The sequence below is a fragment of the Macrobrachium nipponense genome, chromosome 47, assembly GCF_015104395.2.
Source record: "Macrobrachium nipponense isolate FS-2020 chromosome 47, ASM1510439v2, whole genome shotgun sequence".
Classification (NCBI taxonomy): Eukaryota; Metazoa; Arthropoda; class Malacostraca; order Decapoda; family Palaemonidae; genus Macrobrachium; species Macrobrachium nipponense.
In genome coordinates this window covers 4,880,425-4,903,278 of record NC_087222.1, presented here as the reverse complement: position 1 = coordinate 4,903,278, position 22,854 = coordinate 4,880,425, and the positions used below count along the sequence as shown (strand labels likewise).

General features: G+C 41.1%; 1 protein-coding gene across 1 annotated transcript; it reads left to right on the top strand.

The window, feature by feature from the left end:
* The first annotated feature begins 1,816 nt into the window (after window positions 1–1,816).
* On the top strand, window positions 1,817–3,022 carry LOC135204420 (uncharacterized). Its single transcript, XM_064234632.1, has one exon. It carries the CDS (start codon window positions 1,817–1,819, stop codon window positions 3,020–3,022), a length of 1,206 nt encoding a protein of 401 aa, XP_064090702.1.
* Window positions 3,023–22,854: the final 19,832 nt, after the last annotated feature.

Sequence of the window (22,854 nt, the reverse complement as noted above, 5' to 3'; positions counted from 1 at the left end):
AGTGTTGTTACTTCGATATTATTGAGATATATGTAATTGTTATTGTCAACTTTGTATGTTTTGTAAGGTGATTTTGCCTTAAATTTTTCACCATGGATGCAGATAATTGTAGTAATGCACTCATTTGTATGAGGCTGCTATAAGTGAAATCGAACGACGTTTGAATGAGGTAAAAACGTGTTGAACAGTGTCTACAGCAGTAATTAAGCTGCGTTTAGGGTCCCTTCAGAAAGCAGCTGATTCACTACAGACAGCCGCTTCTGAATACTATAAGGAGATTAAGGGTCGTGAATTAGTAAATGCTATAACGAGGACTAACGGTTACCTCTATAGCGCGGACAACGAAATCTCCAAACTCACCGATCGGTTAGCAGCAACCACACCCGCCCGCGCCCGCCCCAGCGCCGTTCCCACACCTGTTAATCCGACACCTGCGGTACCTGCTACCCCTAGTATTCCACAACCTAAGTTGCCTCAAATTACGATACCTACTTTTGATGGCAAAATTGAGCAATGGTATCCTTTTTGGACTGTTTTTAAAGCAGTTATTCATGATAGGCAGGACATGAATGATGTCATCAAGTTTACTATGCTGAATAGTTATCTTAAGGGTAAAGCACGCGAAACCGTTGAGGGTTTAGCTATAACTCCAGCTAATTATACTGCAGCGATAAACCTACTGAAAACTCGTTTTTCCAACGTTGGGAAATTAGAAGAGAACTTAAGAAATCGGCTGTTAAGTTTACCGCACCCTGAGCATGATGCAGAGCAACTGATGGATTTCCTTATGAAATGGAATAGCATCGTTCATCAGTTAGACGCTTTACCAGGTATTACGAGCGGCGACTCTAATGAGAAAGCAATTATCAAGCGGTGTTTATCCAAGGAAACATTGCAAGCCTTGTATCAGAGATATGATACTTGTGAACTCAGTGTAGATCAATTGAGAAAGGGCATTGAGAAATTAATTGAGCGTTTAGGTAGAAGTAATATGCATAACCCCACGTCATCACCGTCCAACCCAGTTAAGAGTGGCAAGGATCGTAACACGAGTTCGAAAAACGAGCGTCAAGCTAATTCGCCTAGTAGTGCTTTCAGAACTAATGTCAAAAATACCCCTAAGAAAATAACTTTTTCTTGTTGTTTTGTCAAGGCGACACAGCGGTAAGGTCTGCACGAAATACAATACTTTAGAGACTAGAAGAGCTCGTATCAATGAATTACAACTATGCTTTGGTTGTTTAAGAAAGGGTCATCATTTATTTGAATGTAACAGTAAGAGTAAGGCATATTGTTTTAACTGTAATGGTAAACATCATACATTCCTATGTGCTAGACTATTACCTAATTCTACGAGCGTCAATGTAAATTCGTCTCAGCAACCTTCTAGCACCAAATCAGGCCATAGTAGAGTTGATAGTAAGCCTATAGAAACTGCTCAATCGCAGCCTAATTTCGGTACTAGCCAGAAATCAGCGGCCACGAGTAATCAGAGTAATTCTCAGAATAATGTTAACAGTAATCAAGTAACTGTGAAAAATGTAGCATCTCTTCGACCGACAGCGTTACCGACAGCCACCCTTCTATTGAGTAATGATGGGAATCGGATCTCGGTTCGAGCATTTTTAGACAGCGGATCTCAAAGAACGTTCATTAACCCAGATGTCGTTGAGAGATTGAACTTAGTGCCCATAAAACAAGTGGAACTTACATTAATTCCGTTTGGAGATAATGTTGAAACTAAAATGTTTGATGTAGTAGAGTAATGGTTCGAGCAGTAATAAACGTATCAAATTAAATGCTGTTGTTGGTAATCATGTTAACACTTCCATACACACCACCTGGTCTACACAACGTGTATCTGCGATTGCAAGAACGAGGTGTTAAACTGGCAGATAAGAATATTGAATCAGATACCCTCAGTGATATAGGTTTGATTATTGGTGCTGATTATTATAATGCATTTGTGTATTGTCACGATAAATATGATGATGTATGTTTGCTTGGTAGCACCGCCGGTGCTGTTATTTTTGGTCCTATACCCAATTGGGCTTTTAATGTTATAAGTGATGATGAAAATGTAAGATCTGTAATAAGTACACAGAGTATAGTTTGCTCGAGAGTCACTGCTTCTGTAAATCCTCTTGACGGTGAGGATATTTCTAGACTGTGGTCATTAGATACGATCGGCATCGGGAAGGATGCGCGATCCTATAACGATCAAGCAGCGATCGAACATTTCAATGAGACTATTGTAAAGACTGATAATAAATATACGATTGATTTGCCATTTAAGAGCGATGCCAGACCCCCTACGGGTTATAGAAAAGCCTTAGGTCAATTATATTCACTTAAGAGAACCTTTCAGTCTAAACCAGTCATGTTTGATCAATATCAGTCTGTTTTAGATGAGTGTGTTAAGTTAGGATTTATTGAGGAGGTAAAGTTAGAAGATAACTCCTTTGATCCAGTTGATGGCATTAATCATTATTTACCTCACCACCCAGTTTTTAAGGAATCTGCTACGACTCCAATTAGGATAGTTTTCAATGCAAGTAGTAAGGAGTCACAACATGCAAAGTCTCTCAATGATTGTTTACATGCGGGACCTAATCTGGCGACGAAATTGACAGATATGCTGCTGGAATTTCGTCAGAACAAATATGCTGTAGTAGCAGACATAAGTAAAGCTTTCCTTAGAATAGGAATTAATGAAAATCACAGAGATTTCACAAGATTCTTATGGTTTGCTTTTAGAGAGTTTAAGCATGTCAAGACTTTTAGATTTAAGGTTTTATTGTTTGGAGCTACTTGTTCACCTTTTCTGCTGAATCAGACGATACAATATCATTTGCAAAACCATTCAGATCCCATCGCCAGCTCAGTCAAGAAGTCCTTTTATGTGGATAACTTTATGAAAACTTATGAGAAATGTGAAGATTTAGAACTCGAGAGTAATAAGGTAAACCAAATTATGCTGGAAGCTAATATGTCTTGGGAGAATGGCGGGCTAGCAATTTGAGTTCATTTAATGATAAAACATAGCCCAGATACTGTCAACTTGAATGCAGTAAAACTACTCGGTCTCTTGTGGGATACCTGTAATGACTCATTGAGTGTAAAGATGCCTTCTCAGATTGTTACATATTTGAATAATCTAGGAAATGTTTGTACTTTGACCAAGAGAAAGGTTGTGTCTCTCCTTTCAACCATCTTTGACCCTTTGGGAATATTGGCCCCCGTAACAATTAAGGGAAAAACTATTGTGAAGAAAATTGTGGGAACTGAAAACTGACTGGGATGACGAACTGATGATGGATTTAAAGAAAGAGTTCGATGAATTGTTAAACCAACTCAATTCTATTGAGGACGATCAAAGTCCCTAGATCTTGTTTTAATGAAGGAACTGTAGCATACATGTATTTGTTGATGCTTCTCATGTGGCTTATGGAGCCTGTGCGTATGTTGTTAGCAGTAAGCACACAAGTCACTTGCTAATTAGTAAGTCTCGAGTAGCTCCGAGCCCCTCACTCACTATCCCCCGTCAAGAATTACTTGCTTTGACTATAGGCATGCGCCTAGCTGGTTCATTTGCTAGAGATTTTTGGGGAAAATTTTCAGATGTACTGTTTGGAGTGACTCCCAAGTAGCTTTGAGTTGGGTATTTTATGAAAGATCTAAAGAAGTGTTTTGTAACCAACAGAGTAAAGGAAAATCAAGGACTTGAAGTCCAGTCATAACATCAGGTTGTTATATGTTAAGAGCGAGGATAATCCTGCTGATTTAGTTACACGAGGTATTTCAATGCTCTTTTGAGTAAGTCAGGTTTGTGGTTTCATGGCCCGACCTGGATTATTGACAAATAAGTTTCCAGAGCAAGAGGATGTAGTTTACATCGAGTCTGTTAATGTAAATGAAATTATTGTAGAACCAGTTTTGAGAAACCCTGATGATGATGTACTTGTATTTAATTGTTCTGAGTTCTCCTCATTGAAACACGCATTAAGGATCGTAGGTAGATTGATCTTGTTTGGGAGAAGAATATTTCCTGATAAATTCAGGGAAAGTAATAATTTACTTGTTTTAATCAGAATCATGCAGCGTCAAGCTTTTCCAACGTTATATTATGCGTTGACTAATGGGTTACAAAAACCAGTTCTAGTGTTCCCTCTGAGTTAAGGAATCTATCAGACAAAATTAGGACTTTATGTTGATAAAAGTGTGTCATTCGGTGCCAAAGGAAGACTTCATAATGCAGAATTGCCAGAATTCGCTAAGCATCCAGTATACGTCGCCAGCCGACACCCCTTATGGCAACTTATAGTGTCTCATTATCACATACTCAACTTGCACTGCAACACGAATACACTTGTGGTTATATTGAGACAACAGTTTTGGGCTGGAAAAATGAGACAGTCCGTTAAGAAGATCCTGAAAGAGTGCTTATTGTGTAAGAAAGCACAAAATCAACCTCTAAGTCTGCCTGGATTTCCCCCGTTACCACCCGAACGAGTTAAGCATCAAGTCCCTTTTTCCTGTGTTGGCGTCGACTATACGGGAAACATTAATGTGGCTGAAAATGAAGCTGAGAACGAGAAGGCGTATGTCTTGTTGTTTACATGCGCTACGTCAAGAGCGGTTGCCCATATGTGTGCAAATCCATGAATGCACAAGAATTCCTCTTTGTTTTAGACAATTCGCGGCAAGACACGGACTTCCGAGAGTTTTAATAAGTGATAATGCGCCAAAACTTCATTGCAGCCAGTAAGTTTCTAAGAGATATCAGCGAAGAGCCGAAGTAAAGAAATTATCTGACGGATCATAATTTAGAATGGAAGTTCATAACAACCCCCGATCACCTTGGAAAGGCGGGGGTCTTTTACGAGAGGACTGATCGGAGTTGGTGAAATCGTGCTTACAAAGGTCCGTGTACAGCAAAAAGAGTTTCGTTATAGAACTCAATACCATCGTCGCTGAAGCCGAGAACATCATCAATAACAGGACACATATGTCAACGAAGATAACGCCGACATCGCGCTCACCCCTGCTAGACTCTTATACGGCAGAGCTATTACAATGGCTCCTCCTTTGAACAAGTTCGTCGACGTACCTTTCAATGAGAACGTCGAATTGAGGGAGAACTATGCAAGACTGTGTGAGACGATAAGAAAGTTTGAGAAATTGTGGCTACTTGACTATTTGTCTTCTCTTAGAGAGAGGCACAGAAACATCGAGTCTTCAACCATCTGTCCATTAAGCATAGGAGATTGTCCTTATAGTAAATGATAATTGTAAAAGACACAAGTACCCTTTGGGAATCATCGAGAAACTCCACGCAGGTCCTGATAATGTTATAAGGACGTCGAGATAAAAAACAGCAAGTGGAAATTTTACAAGACCATTGAATCAGTCATTCCACTCGAATGTAATGTCAGAGAGGAATCAACAACAGAAAGCGGACAGAATGAAGTAGGCGAGACCAGCGAGGCCTCAAAACGAGGCTAGTCATATAAACATGACAACAAAGAAGACGATGGAGAGGGCCGAAAACCAAGGACGTAGGAGACGGCCTAGAGAGTGTTGCAGAGGATGACCCTACGACCTCAACAGGTTCCCCCACCACCAGTGATGTCTGATCGTCGGCCCATGAGAAGAACTGCTGCTAAGCCGACGAACAAAGAAAACTGTTGATTCGAGAAGGAGCGTTATAAGGACACTATACATGTGTCGTATGAATTTTTTGGTGGGGGGAGGGTGTGAGGAATTCCTCTCACAACGATTTTATTTCTAATATTTTTGAGTATTCACTTGTTTCCATGCTATTTGTCTTTTATTATAGTTATTAGTGTCTGTCTCATAAGAAAAAATTATTGATTGATTTTTACTGCGTATTGGCCGTCTGTCAGGTAATCGACAGACAGGAACTATGTTGACTGTAGTTGTAATTCATGTGAAAACCAAATGCATTGCATGCCCATATATTTCGCAAAGATATGTACGCCTACATTGCATGACATAATAAGGGTGAAAGAACCACATCTATTCGAGAATGACACTCTTAACATTATTTTATCTGATTTTGCTATGTTCTAGTACGTAGTATCTGTGGTGCGGTTAGCACCGAAAAGATGGTTTTACACAAAGACGTAGTCTTTTGACATATAAAACGTCAGTAGACGTTTTAGTAACGAAGTATAATTACTGTTTTAGTCATGATAATTCATTTATCTTTATATATGAAATGAAAGTTCTTGGTGAATGTATTGCGCATATTACGTATGGTAAGAGTTGGTGTCATTGGGTCTTGTTTGTGCCTCTCGCCAGAGAAGCCATTAGGAGAGGTCAAAAGATCGGGAGGGGAAAGGAAGGGTAGCAGTTCGCCCCTCTGAACGCTCCTTTGCGTGCCCCTCTAGGGGTGTGTATGCGTATGTGCGTAGTACACTGTATGGGCGTGATATCGCCCAAAACTGTATTGACACACACCACCAATTAATTCACTACATTTAATAAATATGTTGAAGTTGCACACTATTATATTTGAATTTATTTTTGACAAACGAACTTGATAATTATTGTAAAGTTTTTATGTTCATGAAAACCTTGTACGTCATTTCTACATTCGTAATGAATGAACTAAAATTCTCTTTTGCCCCAACAAAACCCGAATGCAGGACGGAACGGACAGCTTCTTGGCTCAACTTTTGAGGTGACCTGTTATCTAGTGTTGTGTAGTGATGTGTGTGTGGATTTGAAAGGGCGATTGCCCTGATTCTTTTAATTTTGTCGTAATTTGGTTCATTTGAGTGCCATTGATTTACAATTCCCCTTGAGTGATTAATTTCATTTGTCACTTATGTGTTGTTACTCTTTGATATGTTTAACTTTTAGTTATTAAATTAATTTTAACTTTACGTTTATCAAATGCGTTTCAATATCCTTCGATTTTATTTCATTTTTCCTATGTTTTTCAGTTTTGTGGTGGTGAATATGAATTGATCTGATAAAACCTTTATTGTGTTCATATCTTAAGGTTATGCAAATAACTTAGAAACGAGATAACACAGCGGTCCTCTAAGGTCTGAAAATCAACCTGTGAGTACTCGCAACATTTAGAGAGAGAGAGAGAGAGGCAGTACCTCTCGTCGTATCTCGTGTAGCGATTTATTGATCTGAGTTCATGTCTACAAGGACTGCTCAGTAAGTGAAAGTACTTAATTGTGCTACTATTCATTAATGATATTGGTGTGTTATCCTCGTTAATAATGAATTGGGTTGAGAGATATCTCCCCGTAATTTAGAAACCGCAAAGGGAGTTTTGTGGAGTTGTTACGTAAGGCTTTTAGCGGTTTTTGACCAAGTAACAACGTTAAGCATATAATACAGTCCACTATAAGTCCATCTTTTTCGCCACAGTTTGGGTAAAAATGATTGACGCTGTCAATTATTTTTGCCAAAAAGGACAGCAAGGTTCTCGACTCCAGTACTGGCCGAATTAAATGTCGTAAACATACGTCAGGCAATCACGTACCCTTCGGTTTCCCGCTCATAAACACCCGTCCCCCCTACCCATGAAGTGCGTGAGTGAGAGACCTCTGTTGCCTGGTAACCATGGTTACCTGCGGTTTTTGTGATGTAGTGCTGGATTATGCATATTACTGAAACACAGGTTGCTCAGGTAGTTGCTTTATACAAGCAACAAGTGTCAACTTCCGAAATTGCTGCTGGTGTCGGTGTGACAGTCAGAACTGCCCAGCGTTGGATTAAAAAGTTCAAGGATGGGGGCGCGAGGGCCCAACCCCAGGTTGGAACATTGACAGGGAGAAAGAGGAAACACTAACCAACAGAGACCTCAGATTTCTTCGAATTGCTATTGAGAAGAACCCAAGGGCTTCCTCTTAACAGCTGAAGGAGCAAAACAGGAGAATCTTCGGTCATATCTGTGCTAGAACCCTAAGAAATTACATAAAGGATGGCTTAGGCTACAGTTGTCTTGCTGCCAAGAAAAAACTGCTCCTGACGAGGCGTCACATTAGGAATCGCCTTTCATATGCTAGGGGTATGTTGAAGAATTTAACCCCCCAGCACTTTCAAGGGATCCTTTATAGAGACGAAGTCACATTCAGAGTGTCCTCAGGCCCTTCGGGGAAGGTTTACCGATCCCGCAGTAGTGACCCTTACCAGGAGAAGTATGAGAATATGACCACGAAGCACCCTGATTCTTTGATGTTCTGGGGTTGCTTTTCATACCACGGCAAAGGGACGTTGGCAACACTGCCCAAGAATGTTACTATGAACCAGTACAATTCCTCTGAGCTGTTAATGGAATATTTGGTACCGTCAATGGTCAAATGTAATGCAAAGGTGTTCATGCAGGACGGTACCCCTTGTCATAGGGCAAAAGCAGTCACAGATCTTAAATTCTGTAAAATTCCTTTTCTTAGTGACTGGCCTGGCAATAGCCCCGATCTCAATCCCATTGAGAATTTGTGGGGCATCATCAAAGCACAATTATCCCTTAAACGCCGAATGGACGTATTAAACGTCAAGTCAAAATGTCTCCCATATGCCGAATGGACGTACCATACGTCGACTCAAAAAAGTTTTTTTTTAATTCGTGGAAAAATACTTATAGGTCCTACCAGCCAAGAAACTTTGAATCACGCGCCTTGGGGGATGCTGGGGAGTTCACGGAGTCCAGGTTGTTGTTTTGTTTACAATCGTTACGCAGGCGTGCAAGCGCGAATAATTTCTTTCTGCCGCACTAAAAATTATCTGTGACACACTCTCGGAATTATTTCGTCACTTTGACATAATTTTTTTTACCATTTTAAATTAGCCGTTACATGGGGTAGTATATATGAAAAAGTTCGCATTTTTATGTAGAATACAACAAAAAAAAATTACTCATATGTAGCTTTTATCAGTTTTGAGATATTTCATATAAATAACGATAAGTGCCAAAGTTTCAACCTTCGTCAACTTTGACGCTACCGAAATGGTCGAAAAATAAAAAACGCAATTGTAAGCCTAAAACTCTTATATTTTAGTAATATTCAATCATTTACCTGAATTTTGCAAACTAACTAGAAGTCTCTAGCACCCAATATTTCGATTGATGGTGAATTTATGAAAAAACTTTTTCCTTACGTCCGCGCGGTAATCTTCTGAAGAAAATCATACATGCGAATTGTGGTAATGTTTGCACCATTTTAAAATTAGCCATTATATAAAGTTATATATGGAAATGTGCGCAATTTCATGCACAATACAACTAAAAACAACCCATGGTTGTAGCTTTTATCAATTTTGAAATATTTTCATATAAAAAAATGATAAGTGACAAATTTTCAACCTTCGGTCAACTTTGACTCTACCGAAATGGTCGAAAAACGTAATTGTAAGCTAAAACGCTTATATTCTAGTAATATTCAAGCATTTACCTTCATTTTGCAACAAATTGGAAGTCTCTAGCACAATATTTCGATTTATGGTGAATTTATGAAAAGAATAACATTTTCTTTACGTCCGCGCGGTAACTCTTCCGAAAACTCATACGTGCGATTGTGGTAAGTGTTTGCACCATTTTAAACTTAGCCGTTACATAAAGTTTTATGTATGAAAATGTGCGCAATTTCATGTAGAATACAACAACAAATAATTGAAGGTTGTAGCTTTTCTCATTTTTGAAATATTTGCATATAAATCACGATAAATAGAAAAAAAAACCACGTTTGGTCAACTTTGACTACCGAAATGGTCGAAAAACGCAACTGTAAGTTAAAACTCTTACAGTCTAGTAATATTCAGTCATTTATCTTCATCTTGAAACAAATTCGAAGTCTCTAGCACAATATTTAGATTTATGGTGAATTAAAAAAAAAAACTTTCCTTCCCTCCGCACGCGGATTCTCCGCCACAAATCTCCGAAATGCGTATGTCCCATTCTCGGAATATTTGCTCCGTTTCATATTAGGCATTTCATAGAGTTTTATATATGAAAATGTGCGAAATTTCATGTAGAATAAAACGATAAATATTTGAAGGTTGTAGCTTTTCTTATTTCCGAAATAATTGCATATAAAAAAATATATAAAAAAATTCGACATTCGGTCAACTTTAACTCATCAGATATGGTCGAAAACTGCAATTGTAAGCTAATACTCTTACAGTATAGCAATATTCAATCATTTGTCTTAATTTTGAAAGAAATTGGAAGTCTCTAGTACAATATTTAGATTTATGGTGAATTTTTGAAAAAAATATTTGTTTACGTCCGCGTGTTACGAATTCATGCATTATTTTGTGATAATATTTTCTCTGTGTTGCTTTTATCGTTTTACAATGTGTTATATACCAAAATGATTGCAATTTAGTGTACATTACAACGAAAAAAAAGTAACTCGTTACCTTTAACCGATTTGCGCACCAGCGCGATTTGAATACAATTATTTATATGCAAATTTTCGTTTTTTGCGCTATCATATATCGCATTATTTATATATGATAATGATAATTTTTTTCATTTCTGATGGTTGCATACTAAACTTCAGGCAATGACAAAAAAAGGAGCCAAAAAGGAATTCTTAATCTTGAAAACTAAGCGCGCTGTGATTTTTTGAAAAAAAAACATTTTTCCGCTTCCGCGCTCACTCTGAAACACCTCTTGCACACGGGAGACAATTTTTTTTTTACCGCTTCGGCATTTAAGGGTTAAGGGACCGTGACACCTCCAGTCTCGAGAAACTAGAGAGAGAGGTCAGAGACATTTGGGAGAACTTTCCCAAAACCATCCTTGAAAACTTAGCCAAGAGTGTTCCAGGACGACTTTAAGCAGTTTATTAAAAAGAAGCGTGGGGTCACACCAGTATTAGAACCCTTAAAAACCATTAATCAAGCCATCACAGCATCGTAGTGAGTAAGTATTCTGAGGTAATGCGTGCATGCAGTAAATCTATGGACTCGTCATCTATACCCCACTATATATTATATATATATATATATATATATATATATATATATCTATATATATATATATTATAGTATATATATATATATATATATATATATATATATATATATATGGCATTATTTTACAACACTTCCAATTTATTCTATAATGATTCTAGTGTGAGTTGTGAACAAAGAGGCATGTAGAAGTGTAAGGAAATTCAAATATACAGCATGCGGGCGAAAATTTGGTATCCGACCCGCGAGAGAGTAAAAGTGGGTCAGCGATAGCCGATTTGTGTTTCTTGCGAGACATATAACTTAGAATATAAAAGTACACAAAACATGGTCTTACAAAATATATACATTGGCGGAAAACCCGCTGAACCCTCTCAAGGAAGGAAGTAAGAACAACGCGATTGTAGAATTATATACAGAGGAATTTGCAATAAGGCGTTTTCCTTACATGTACTCCCCCCCTAAGACAATAATTAGGGCGTAATTTGTTGGATGATTTAGTGCTTCTGATCACTATTCGCTGAAGCGAGTGGGCTGGCGGAGGCGGCCTCGGGTGCGCGAGACCAGCTGCTGTGGTAGATCCTCAGCCTCGGAGTCCTCAGGGTTTTTTGGGGACGGGATGCCTCCCCTGAGGTGATCCTCAGGGGGTTCGACCGTCTTCCAAGGGCGGCTGCGGCTACGACTGGGTGGTTTGGTGATCAATGGTGTCGCTACTCGCCAAGGAGGAGGAGTGAGGCATCCTATAGGATCTGCATCGGCGTACTCTTCGTCCATCAGGAAAGCTGGTTTCAGTTGGTCGATTGTGACCCAGTCCTCACGACCATTTATGGATATGAAGTACGCCTTGTTGGTGCATCGGAGGACATGGAAGGGGCCTCGGTAGGGTCTCGTCAGTGGCGGGCGGCGGGCATCGTCCCTGATGAAGACGTGTTTGCAGGACGATATAGCCTTCAGGAGGAAGTGTTTGGTTCTGTTGGAGAAGGTCTTGATGCAGGGTGTGAATTTTCCGGCAGATTCCCGAAGTCTGGTAATGGAGACATCTGTGTCATCGGCGTTGGTCGGGAAGAACTTGCCTTGGACTGCCAATGGTTCCCCGTATACCTTCTTTGCAGGTGATGCTTCGCCGTTCGCCCAAGGGGTGGTCCAGAGGCCAAGGAGGACCTACGGTAGTTGGCTCTTCCAGTCCTCATCGGTGCAGCGTCCCATTAGGGAAGCCTTGAGAGATCGGTGGACCCTGTCCACCATGCCGTTAGCCACCGGGTTGTAGGCGGTGGTGGCGTGTAGTGATGTCCCCATCAGGCAGGCCAGGGCAGTCCACAACTCCGACAGGAAAACAGGTCCGCAGTCCGTCGTGATATCATCCGGCACTCCAAATCGACTGATCCAGCTGGCAAGAAGGGCTTCAGCGCATGCTTTGGTGGTTGCCTCCGACATCGGCGTCGTCTCAGGCCATCTGGTGGAGCGGTCAATTATCGTCAGGAGGTATCTGGCGCCTTCAGACGGGGGCAGGGGACCCACGACGTCAACGTGAATGTGGCCGAATCTTCGTTTCGGCTGCAGGAACTCCCCCACGCCCGATTCTGTGTGCCGACTTACTTTACTTGACTGGCACGGAACACAGGTCCTGGCCCACTCGAGGGAGTCCTTCCGAATTCCGGGCCAGACGAACTTCTCCGTCTGGAGGCGCATCGTCGTCCAGCCCGAGGGGTGCGAGAGTCTGTGTATGACGTTGAAAATGGCTCTCCTGCGGGAGGCTGGAATCAGCGGGTGCGGGCGACCTGTGCTGATGTCACAGAAGAGCGTCGTTCCGGCGGGTCCGAAGGGCACGTCCTACACTTGAGGGAGGTGATGGCTGTGCGATATGTGGCAGTCTCCGGGTCGGCGGCCTGTTCCCGGCGAGGTCTTCGTAATTGATCACGAGGTGCACCGCGTTGATCTCTATCCTCGAGAGGGCGTCAGCCACGAGGTTCTTCTCACCGGGGACATAATGGATGGTGCAGCCAAACTCAGAGATGGCTGCCAGGTGCCTCTGTTGTCTCGCTGACCAGGCGTCACCGCCTTGGTGAAGGCTTGCACCAAGGGGCGGTGGTCTGTCCTGATAGTGAAGGGGGCGCCCTCGAGAAGGTAGTGGAAGTGGCGCACTGCTTGGTACACCGCCAGGAGCTCATGGTTGAATGTGCTGTATCTCGTCTTGGTGGGCAACAGTTTTTTACTGTAGAAGGCGAGCAGCTGAGAACCACCTTGGACCATCTACTCGAGGATGGCCCTTCAGGCGACGTTGCTGTCGTCAGTGGTGAGGCGTAAGGGCGCAGTGGGGTCCTGGTGGGACAAGGTTGTGGCTCTGGCGAGGGCCATCTTCATGTCGTGGAAGGCCTGCGTTTGTTCTGCTTCCCACATCAGGTTCTTTGGTTTGCCCTTCAGGACCTGTGTTAGAGGGGACATGGTGCGGCAACATCGGGGATGAACCGGTGGTAGTAATTCACCATTCCAATGAATTCTTGCAGGGCCTTGACCGTAGTTGCGGTCGGAAACTTCTGCACCGCGCCCACCTTCGAGGCCATGGGGTGCATGCCTGCTGCAGAGATCTCGTGTCCAAGGAAGTCCACCCTCTCGGTGGCGAAGGTGCACTTGTCGAATCGGACGACCAGCCTGTTTTCCTGCAGGCGTTTCAGAACCGCTCAGACATGGTGTAGGTGCTCCTCTGGGAACCTGGAAAAGATCAAAATATCATCGACGTAGCAGACGCAGAAGGGCAGGTCCCCAGGATGCTGTCCATCAGGCGCTGGAAGGTGGCCCCTGCGTTTCTCAGGCTGAAGGTGGAGTAATGGAAGATTTAGGAGCCGAAGGGCGTGATGATGGTGGTCTTGGGAACGTCCTCGGGATGCACCAGAACCTGAAAATAAAATTTTAAATGGTCCATTTTTGTGAAGATTTTTGCTCCATGGAGGGCCCCAGTCAAGTCCTGCATGTTTGGCAAGGGGTAGTGATTGGGGATCGTAGCGAGGTTGAGTCTCCTGTAGTCTCCGCAGGGCCTCCAGGTGTCGTCAGGTTTCCGTACCATGTGGAGGGGCGAAGCCCAAGGGCTTGATGCTTTCTGGCAGATACCCATTCGTTCCATTTCCAAGAACGCCCTTTTTGCATCCTGAAGGCGGCCCAGAGGGAGTCGTCGGAACTTTGCGTGCGTCGGAGGCCCGTGGTGGTGATGTGGTGGAATATTCTGTGCTTGGGCGGCATCCCAGCTACCTGACGAAGTTCCAGTTTGAAAACTTCAGGGAATTCCTGCAGGAGGTTGCCATACTTGTGGGGGGCGATGGTGCAAATTGTGGGGGCGCCTGGGCCCGCTGCGAGTGGTAGGGAACAGCATGTCCCTGTGTTGAGGAGGCGTTTGTGACTCACGTCAACCAGGAGGCCGTTATGCGCCAGGAAATCCGCCCCCAGTAGTGGAATCCTGACGTCTGTGTTGGTGAAAAGCCAGACGTACTTGCGCCCCAAGATGGATTATTTCGAGGGACTTCGTGCTGTAGGAGTGGATGGGGGTCCCGTTTGTGGCGACGAGGGCGGTTTGGGTTGTCAGGACCGTGGTTGTGGTCCCTTTCCTGACTGGCGGGAATATCGATGCATCGCCCCGGTGTCCACCAGCCATCCTCCAGCTGGAGATCAAGTCGCGGACATAAAACAATCCTACTGCGTGTGGTTTCCGCGGGCCGCTGCCATGGGCGACTTTTGATTTTTGTCTGCCGTCGCCGTTTTTTTGGCTGCTGGAATGTGCAGGGGCTTTCCCATCTCCTGGAGTACCTTCCGAACTTCCAGTGGTAGTGGCACCAGGAGTTTTCGCCCCTCTGCGGGTGGGAGGACTTCCTCTGGGTTCACGCGCCGATCTCCTGCGTTGGGTCATCTTCTTCTTCTTCTCCCTTCTCTGCCAGCTAGGCACATGGGAAGATTGGGGAGCGGCGAGCCTTGCAACCTTGTTCGACAACGTCAGCTTTTTAGCTTTCTCCACGAGTTCATCGTCGGGGAGGGTGTATGTGTCTGTTAGCTGTCCTCGGACTGCTGGCTCGAGTTGCCGCAGAAATATTTTGCGGACCCAGGCAAAATCTGCAATCTTCTTCCCATCGGGACCTACTTCCGGCAGGTGGAGGGAGGTCCATCACCGTGTCCCACAGGCATCCCATGTGGGTCGGCGCCTCGCATCGGGTTTGTAACCTAGGTCAGGGCGCGGGCAGCTTTCTCCGCAATGGGAGTGGAGTAGGCTGTCACGAGTCGTTTTCTTTTAGTTTTTCGATTTAGTCGATTTGTTGTTGACATGGTTTCGGTCTGTGCCCGACCGGTTTTTTCAGCCAGGGGGTTATTTTGGTTGAAATACCTCTGTCCAGGGAGGGGGACTAACATGACGAGGTCAGCCTGCAGTACCTTGGTCTGAGAGTCCCGCGACCCGGAATTGCCCTTCAGCTTGGATGAACCAGGCAGTTGGGTTTGGCGCTGTTGTGAAGGGGGCCAGCTTGACCAGCTGAGCGGCAGCTGTGTGTGAGGCTGCCATTGAGGCAGAGGAGGCCTGGGTTTCTCACGCGGAACTGTCTGTGTCCATTGTCCACTCTCGCAGAACGGTCAACAGGAGTCGTAAATGGCGGGCCAAACCGTTTGAGGAACGCCTGAACACACCTGGGGAAGGTATGCTGTATTTAGTCCGTTAGAGGCATTGTTTTTTTCCACAGTAGGAGCTTTCAGAGATCTAAACTGAGGTGCCGTGTGAGTCCGCTAAAGATTTCTGAAGGTGAGCGGCGGTAGTTAGTCCCTTAATGGCTTAGCCAAAACCGCTTGGGTTACCGTCCAAACCGGGAGGTCACCAGTTGTGAGGTGTGAACAAAAAGGCAGGTAGAAGTGTACTGATCTTTATTATGTTGTTGTTTAAGATTAAGCTGGCCTTGTGCCAGCACGGGCTCTTGCTCACAGAGCAGCCCGTAATGTCTCTTTATTACAGGTAAGGAAATTCAAATATACAGCATGCGGGCGGAAATGTGGTATCCGACCCGCGAGAGAGTAAAGTGTCGGCAATAGCTGATTTGTGCTTCTTGCGAGACATATAACTCAGAATATAAAAGTACACAAAACATGATCTTACAATATATATACAATGGCGGAAAACCCGCTGAACACTCTCTAGGAGGGAAGTGAGAACAACGATTGTAGAATTATATAAAGAGGAATTTGCTGATAAGGCGGTTTGTCCTTACACTAGTATTATAGATGCATTTGGCATTAAAAAAAATAATTAAACTTGGTCTCAGAACATTTTTGGGGGAAATGCTCTATATCCGAGATATGAATGTATATATAATCACCATCTTCGAAATATTTCTAAGTTTTTTTTGTATACTTTAACGATGACACACTTTGTACTCTTGATGCGAGTTTGTTTGTATTAAAATTGCAGTTGTGCTTCAAGACACGAAATAGGGGCCTTCATCCATTCCTTCCTGCCACTCAAGGGATATGAAGAATATATAAACTGTTTCTATCTGAAGCATCCACTCAAGATCGGTGGAAAGAGGCTCCTATAAAAAAAAGATAACCATAGATCATTATGAAATAAGAAAACCCCTTAAATTCTGCAAAGAAAAGTGCATCTGAAAGCACTAAACATAAGTTTAAGTAAAATAGAATCGATTAAAGGTAGATAAGTAGCTAAAAAGAAATAATAAATAACCGGGTAAAAAAAAAAAAAACGTGGCAGAGACAAATGAATGACGAGACAAAAAAGCTGAAAAACTTAGAGTATATCTTGCTCTGGTGCCCAGCATGTATATATATATATATATATATATATATATATATATATATATATATATATATATATATATATATATATTATAGTGACATTAGAAACGGACAGTGGGATTTGTGCAGCAGCCATATCAGAGAGAGGGAAATTATTATTGTTTCTTGGGAAGACGAATTGGACGACTTGACCAAACAATTATTTAATTTCCCTGTAATGTGAATTAATTGACTAAAGATTAGCTTTTCTATTCAGTTGCTGGTCTTTTCAGTGTTCTATGTAATTAATTATAATATATTTTCTTCCCAGCTTTATTGCCCTATATGTGTTGCTGAATACCTAAATTCTGTTAACAAGTTAAAATAGCTCCTCATTGGAACATCACTTTTACATCGGGAAAGGAAAAAACACATCTGGAGTGACGTCGAACAAAAAATATAATATTCACGAAAAAAATAAAATGTTAAAATTTTGATGAAAATCATTTATAAACTACTTATATATTAGTTTTAAAAAAGGGCAAGTTTATCACGGGAAAAATTTTAATTGTGTAAATAATTAGTATACTTTTGTTATAATAAAAAATTATGGTGAGGTATCTAATCGTTTTCAGTCTCGGTATTGACTCGCAAACATCCCTAATAGTGTTCCTATATCATTTTTGTAAGCACTACGCTGATACAAGAAAATACCTTAAACATGGTGAGTTCTGTTGTATAAAGTAAATGTGTTTTGTACTTTCTCTCTATATAGTTCTTTTAATATAACGGTGAGATCTCTCCTTATGTATAACTTTACATTTTGTACCTTTTCTTAACATTTTCTTTTCGTATAACGATTAATGTTATATTTTGTTTGTATGACTTTAGCAATATTGTAATTTTTCTATAGTATATTATGAAACATTGGATTTGTATAAAATTTGCATTATAGCTTTGGATTTGGTTTTGTTTAAAATTGGGTTAAAATTCTTCTCATGTAAATATTTGCATTTCATTACTGTTTTTTTTATGCATATGTTTAATTTTATTTTATTATGCTTTTGCCTAGAATCTTTTGAATATTGTAGGAGGGTATAAGAGCATGTTGCTACGCTCCATTAGATATATATTAATGTTAAATTATTGTGTTCCTTCTTCCCTACTTTGCTGACTGATTGTTAATTGTAGATTTCCCTTTACTTATTTCCGGTACGGAATCCCATTCCTTTTCTACACAATCGGTAAGTAATAATAACTCCCTCTTCTGTAGATATAGACTATAGGGGCCCACCTACCTTATAGTTAGATGTTAAGCAAGGATTACCAATGTATTAAAACCTCCTGCTAAAGATATTTATAAAGGGTCCATCAACCACTATGATTAGTTGTTGACCAAGGCTTACCCCAGGTTATTCAATATTATGAACTTCGTAGACCACTAATATGCATTAACTTTTAATTTGCCATACCACTAATACGAATTTTTTAAAAGAAAGGAAAATAAATTTATATAATACTAACCAGAGAACTTTTATTTTATTAATAATATGGAATGCACTTATTGAATATAGCAAAGTTATGTTAAATTAATAAAAAAACAAAATTTGAAGTTTACTCAAATATTATACATTATTATTACTTAACCATGCTAAAGGATGTAAATTTAATCCATGTTGTCGCCCCAAGAACGGCGTAAAATTTATATTTAGTCATCGTAAAATTTCTTGATTTTCAATTAGATAATATGGTTGAATTATATTTATTACATTTTTTTTCACTGTAACATTTTAAAATACACTATCATTAATCCATAACTAAGTACAATAAGCTACCATACTTTTGCGATACACATGTAACGCTATAAATTTATTGACTACGGTAGAAAATAAATAAATACTATATATAACGTATATTTATGAATAAACGCCTCAATTTTATAGTAGTGTAATATACGATAATTGTGCATTTTATATTTTTACATATTTTAAATGTAAAACATGTTATTTTATACCCCAAAATAAAAATTAAGGACCTAATCGTCTTGGGTGGAAAATGTCCGAATGTAAACAAACTGTTTTAGTTGTCAACTTGTCATCTGTCACTCTTAGTAGGGTGGCGTTTTCGAGAAAAAAAAATCTATAAATCGGTAATTTCCAACGGGAAATATTGACTGAATGATCGAATTGAAGGTCAACCGAAGTAAATCGATGATTGAGGCTGAATTTGTGAGTTATAAGTTTGGATGATTTTGAGTTAAATATGGTTAAATTAAGTTAAGCATTTTCCCGCCCCTTGTTGGGTCAGTCCTATTTGTTTAAGCAAGTGTTTGATCGAGTTAAACCGTCATTTCCGCGATTTGAATCGTATTTAAACAACTCTGAAGGTTGACCGAGGTCAATCAGCGATTGAAGTTTATGTGAAGATTTCACGTTAGTGAATACTATACCTAGCCTAGAGGAAACAACCGAGTGGACTAGCTGATCCAGTCTGGGCCGCGTGTGGATCCGCCCTCCGAAAAACTACTTTAACACGTCCTGACACCGGAGATGGGCACCTTTCACGAGTCATTGGTGGTAAGAGCAACACCTCGAGACCTCTACTCTCCTTTCGAAGTAAGTATTTTCTCCAAAGTTAGAAATTAAGGTCATATTTTAAGATTAAACAGAGGTTAATGAAGGTCTAGCCATGCACAGTGCAAACATAGGCTACCTCCACGAGGCTTTCGAAATTTTTATTTAAAACACCAAAAATGTAGAAGATTGACGCCATTTCGATGTTTGTTTGCGGTGTCACTTGTGTCAATAAACTTTCCATTCCATGTGCTAAATCCGCACACCACTTGTACCCATAGACACTGGGACACTTTCTTCACAACGATCTTAAACGATGAGGTGTATAGGGTCTGGCCAGGAAAACATGTCATTTGTTTGGGAAGCAGAAGAAAACGAAGAAGAGCAAGGTAGATAACATTTATATAATTATTTAAAAACCAGAAAAAGGTTATGAATTGGATATATTTATTACATATTCATGCTAGGGTAGATCACCACGGCAGGCCAACCAGGCCACCTACATTCAACGCTTGCCACCCTCCGTAAAAAGTACATTATAACGCGTCCTGACACCCGAGATGGGCATCAGTCACGACTTGTTTGTTTGGTGAGAAACGGAGCTAAAGACCTCTACTCTCCTTTCGAAGTAAGTATTTTCTCCAAAGTTAGAAATTAAGGCCAAATTTTAAGATTTAAACAGAGGGTACTGAAATGGCGCCCACGGCAGTGGAAATCTCACCAAAACGCTTTAGAAATTTTTACTTACAACTAATAATGTTTCTGAAGATTGACGCCATCTCGATGTTTACGGAGTCGCTTGTGTCAACAAACTTTCCATTTCCTGTGATAAATCCGCACACCACTTGTACCCACAGACGCTGGAAGCACTTTCATCACAACAATCGAAACACGATTTCTCACCAACAACAAGCCAGGAGTAAACAGCTGTTTTGGTAGAAGATGACGAGAAGCGTGCTCTTAGCTAATTTTTAAATAAGTAGTAAAACATCAATATTTTACATATTTTATGATGATTAATTTGAAAATATTCGTTATTGAAAAAGTAACTCGACTCTGACTCAAATTTAAGTAATTATTTTTCTGAATTAGAACGTTCTTTTTAAGTTCTGTATTATGACGTCACGACATCTTGACTTTCGTACCTATGTTAAATAATTGCTATACTCAACTGTCATTGCAGAACAGTTTACCAGTTATTCATGCAGATTGTTATCAGCTATACATGTAATGTTATAATCGTAATGCGCCATTATATATCTTTATTATTTACTTTTTGGATATATGAAGATGTTTACTGCTGGATTATCGCCGTAGTGTGACGCAATCGTTTTCGGTACATGGGCCTCTGTCTGTTTTCGCACCATAAGAAATTAGGGGCCGAATTTGCAATGACCAGAAAGTCGTTAAAAGAGGAAAGATAGCATTGAGGGGCATATGTTTTGACTGGAGAAAAATACAAATTTATTAATAGCTAGCTTGTAAAAAATACCTTGGTTATAAAAAACTTTAGATTGACAACTAAGCAGCATGTCTACTATGGGTTTTCAGAGACAGTTGCAAGCACGGTTTTCGGGCAATAACCTATTTCTGGACAACGAACACTCGTAACAGAACGAGATTTTGCTATAGTGCATTACACCAGTGCCGTAATTTATAAGGGTATTCGTGAATCACTATCGTAGGAATAACGACACTTTGTCCTTGTACCAAGAGACAAAAACTCCATTATGCAGAAATGGATACGAACACGTGTATAAAGCTCCACCTACCCTCTCCCCCCCCCCCCCCCCCCCCCTCCACCGCCATCCCTTTCTTCTTCGTTCCTCCGCCTTCCTTTCTCTCTCTCTCTCTCTCTCTCTCTCTCTCTCTCTCTCTCTCTCTCTCTCTGTTGCCATTCGGTATGTGTTGACCCTCCAAACTGGGTATAAGACTACACACAAAACGTTGAAATTGGTGAAATTAGGCTATGTATTGGAAGTATATATCATAAATATTAAAGCAATTTTATCATTAGTTGCATTACTATGACAACTAGAATTCATGGAAACAGTTTATAATAATGGAACGACGTATGTGTGAAGCCTCCACTAATGTGGCACGATGATTTTGCCATTCTTAGCATGCAAACATTAAAGCATGCAAACATTAAAGGTTACATTTATTTCTGGCATACGATTATTAAAGAAATTCAAAAATACTAATAAAGACTGAAATCATGAAAAGTGCTAGCAAAACAAAAAGCAAAAAAAAAAAAAAAAAACGTAGTCGTTCCTCTGCACTTTTCCGTATTCGTTCCTCTATGGTTTTCGGCAGCCAGATGTACGAAAACGTTAGCAACATTTGATTTTATCTACTTTAGAAATATCTGTAATTTTTCGGGGTAATTTGGTTGCAAAAAAGGGATAATATACATGAATTAAATCAAAATTTTATTGTAGTGTCTTACCGAACAATTATAGAGCCGTGATTTCCACGAGCGGCAGGATACTAAATTAAAATTTAGCGCGTCGGCGTCGCCAACACTGGTGGTGATGACGTCATCTCCCTCCACTCGCGGGAGAACCAGGTACAACTGCCCAGGTGAATTCAATTCTTTTCCTGCCGGCGTCCGGTGAACATCGGTGGTCGGTGCGGTTGGATGACTTTGCTTCGCTTTTTTTCTTGTGGATTTGATCTTCGGAATTGGTGAAGTACTCTTTTTTGGCGTTGTTGTTATTTTGCTTTTTATTTAGGCGTTGCCATGTCGGATTCTAGTCCGTCGGGAGTTAGGTTTTGCATCTCAGGATGTAAAACTAGATTATTCAAGCAAGTTAGTATGATTCTCACACTAAATGTGTTTTAAGTGTAGGGGACAGTTTGTTCAGCAGATCGACATGAACGAGTGTAGTGGATTGGACTGATTCTCAATGGAAGTTTTTTAGTTCATACTCGGAGAAATTAGCTAAAGACAGAATTAGAAAAGCAGCGCTTAGGGAAAGTAGACTTAGCTCTGCTTCGTCTTGCGATGCATCTGTTCCTTCTGTTTCTCCTCAAATTGTTATGTCTCCTTTAACTACACCTCCTATTCCTCCTACTAATCCCACTTCTCCGCTTCCCGTGTAGTTTCTTCCGACACCATTGCCAGTCTGGAATCGAGGTTAGATCAGAAATTTTCGGTACTAGCGAATACGGTTTTGCAACTTGGTAATTCAGTTAAGACGTTTTTGGAGAAAGCGGCTTCAGGTAAGAGTGTAGTTGAGGGTGCGTCTGTCTGTCCTGACACGTCTCCTAGACAAAGGTCACTGTCCAGCTCCCCTGCACCGGGGAGAAGACATACCGGAAGTCCAAGGGAGTCGATCGGGATTTGCCCACAGACAGGCACCTCTCTTGTTGAGCCTGTTGCGCCTCAACAGGGCTCGGTTAAGCGTTGGAAAGTGTTGCGGTCAGACGCCTTTCGAATGATTCAAGCGATTCGTCTCCGGTCGCGCGGCGCTCTTGGCGAGATTCGCCCGTTTCGCGTCCCTTAAAGAGGCGTTCATAGGCGCCGTTATTCTTCGCCTCCTCCAGTCAAGCGGTATAA

Bases quoted from the DNA above. Each gene is read 5' to 3' on its own strand.
- LOC135204420 (XM_064234632.1), top strand. From the start codon at position 1,817: ATGTTAACACTTCCATACACACCACCTGGTCTACACAACGTGTATCTG.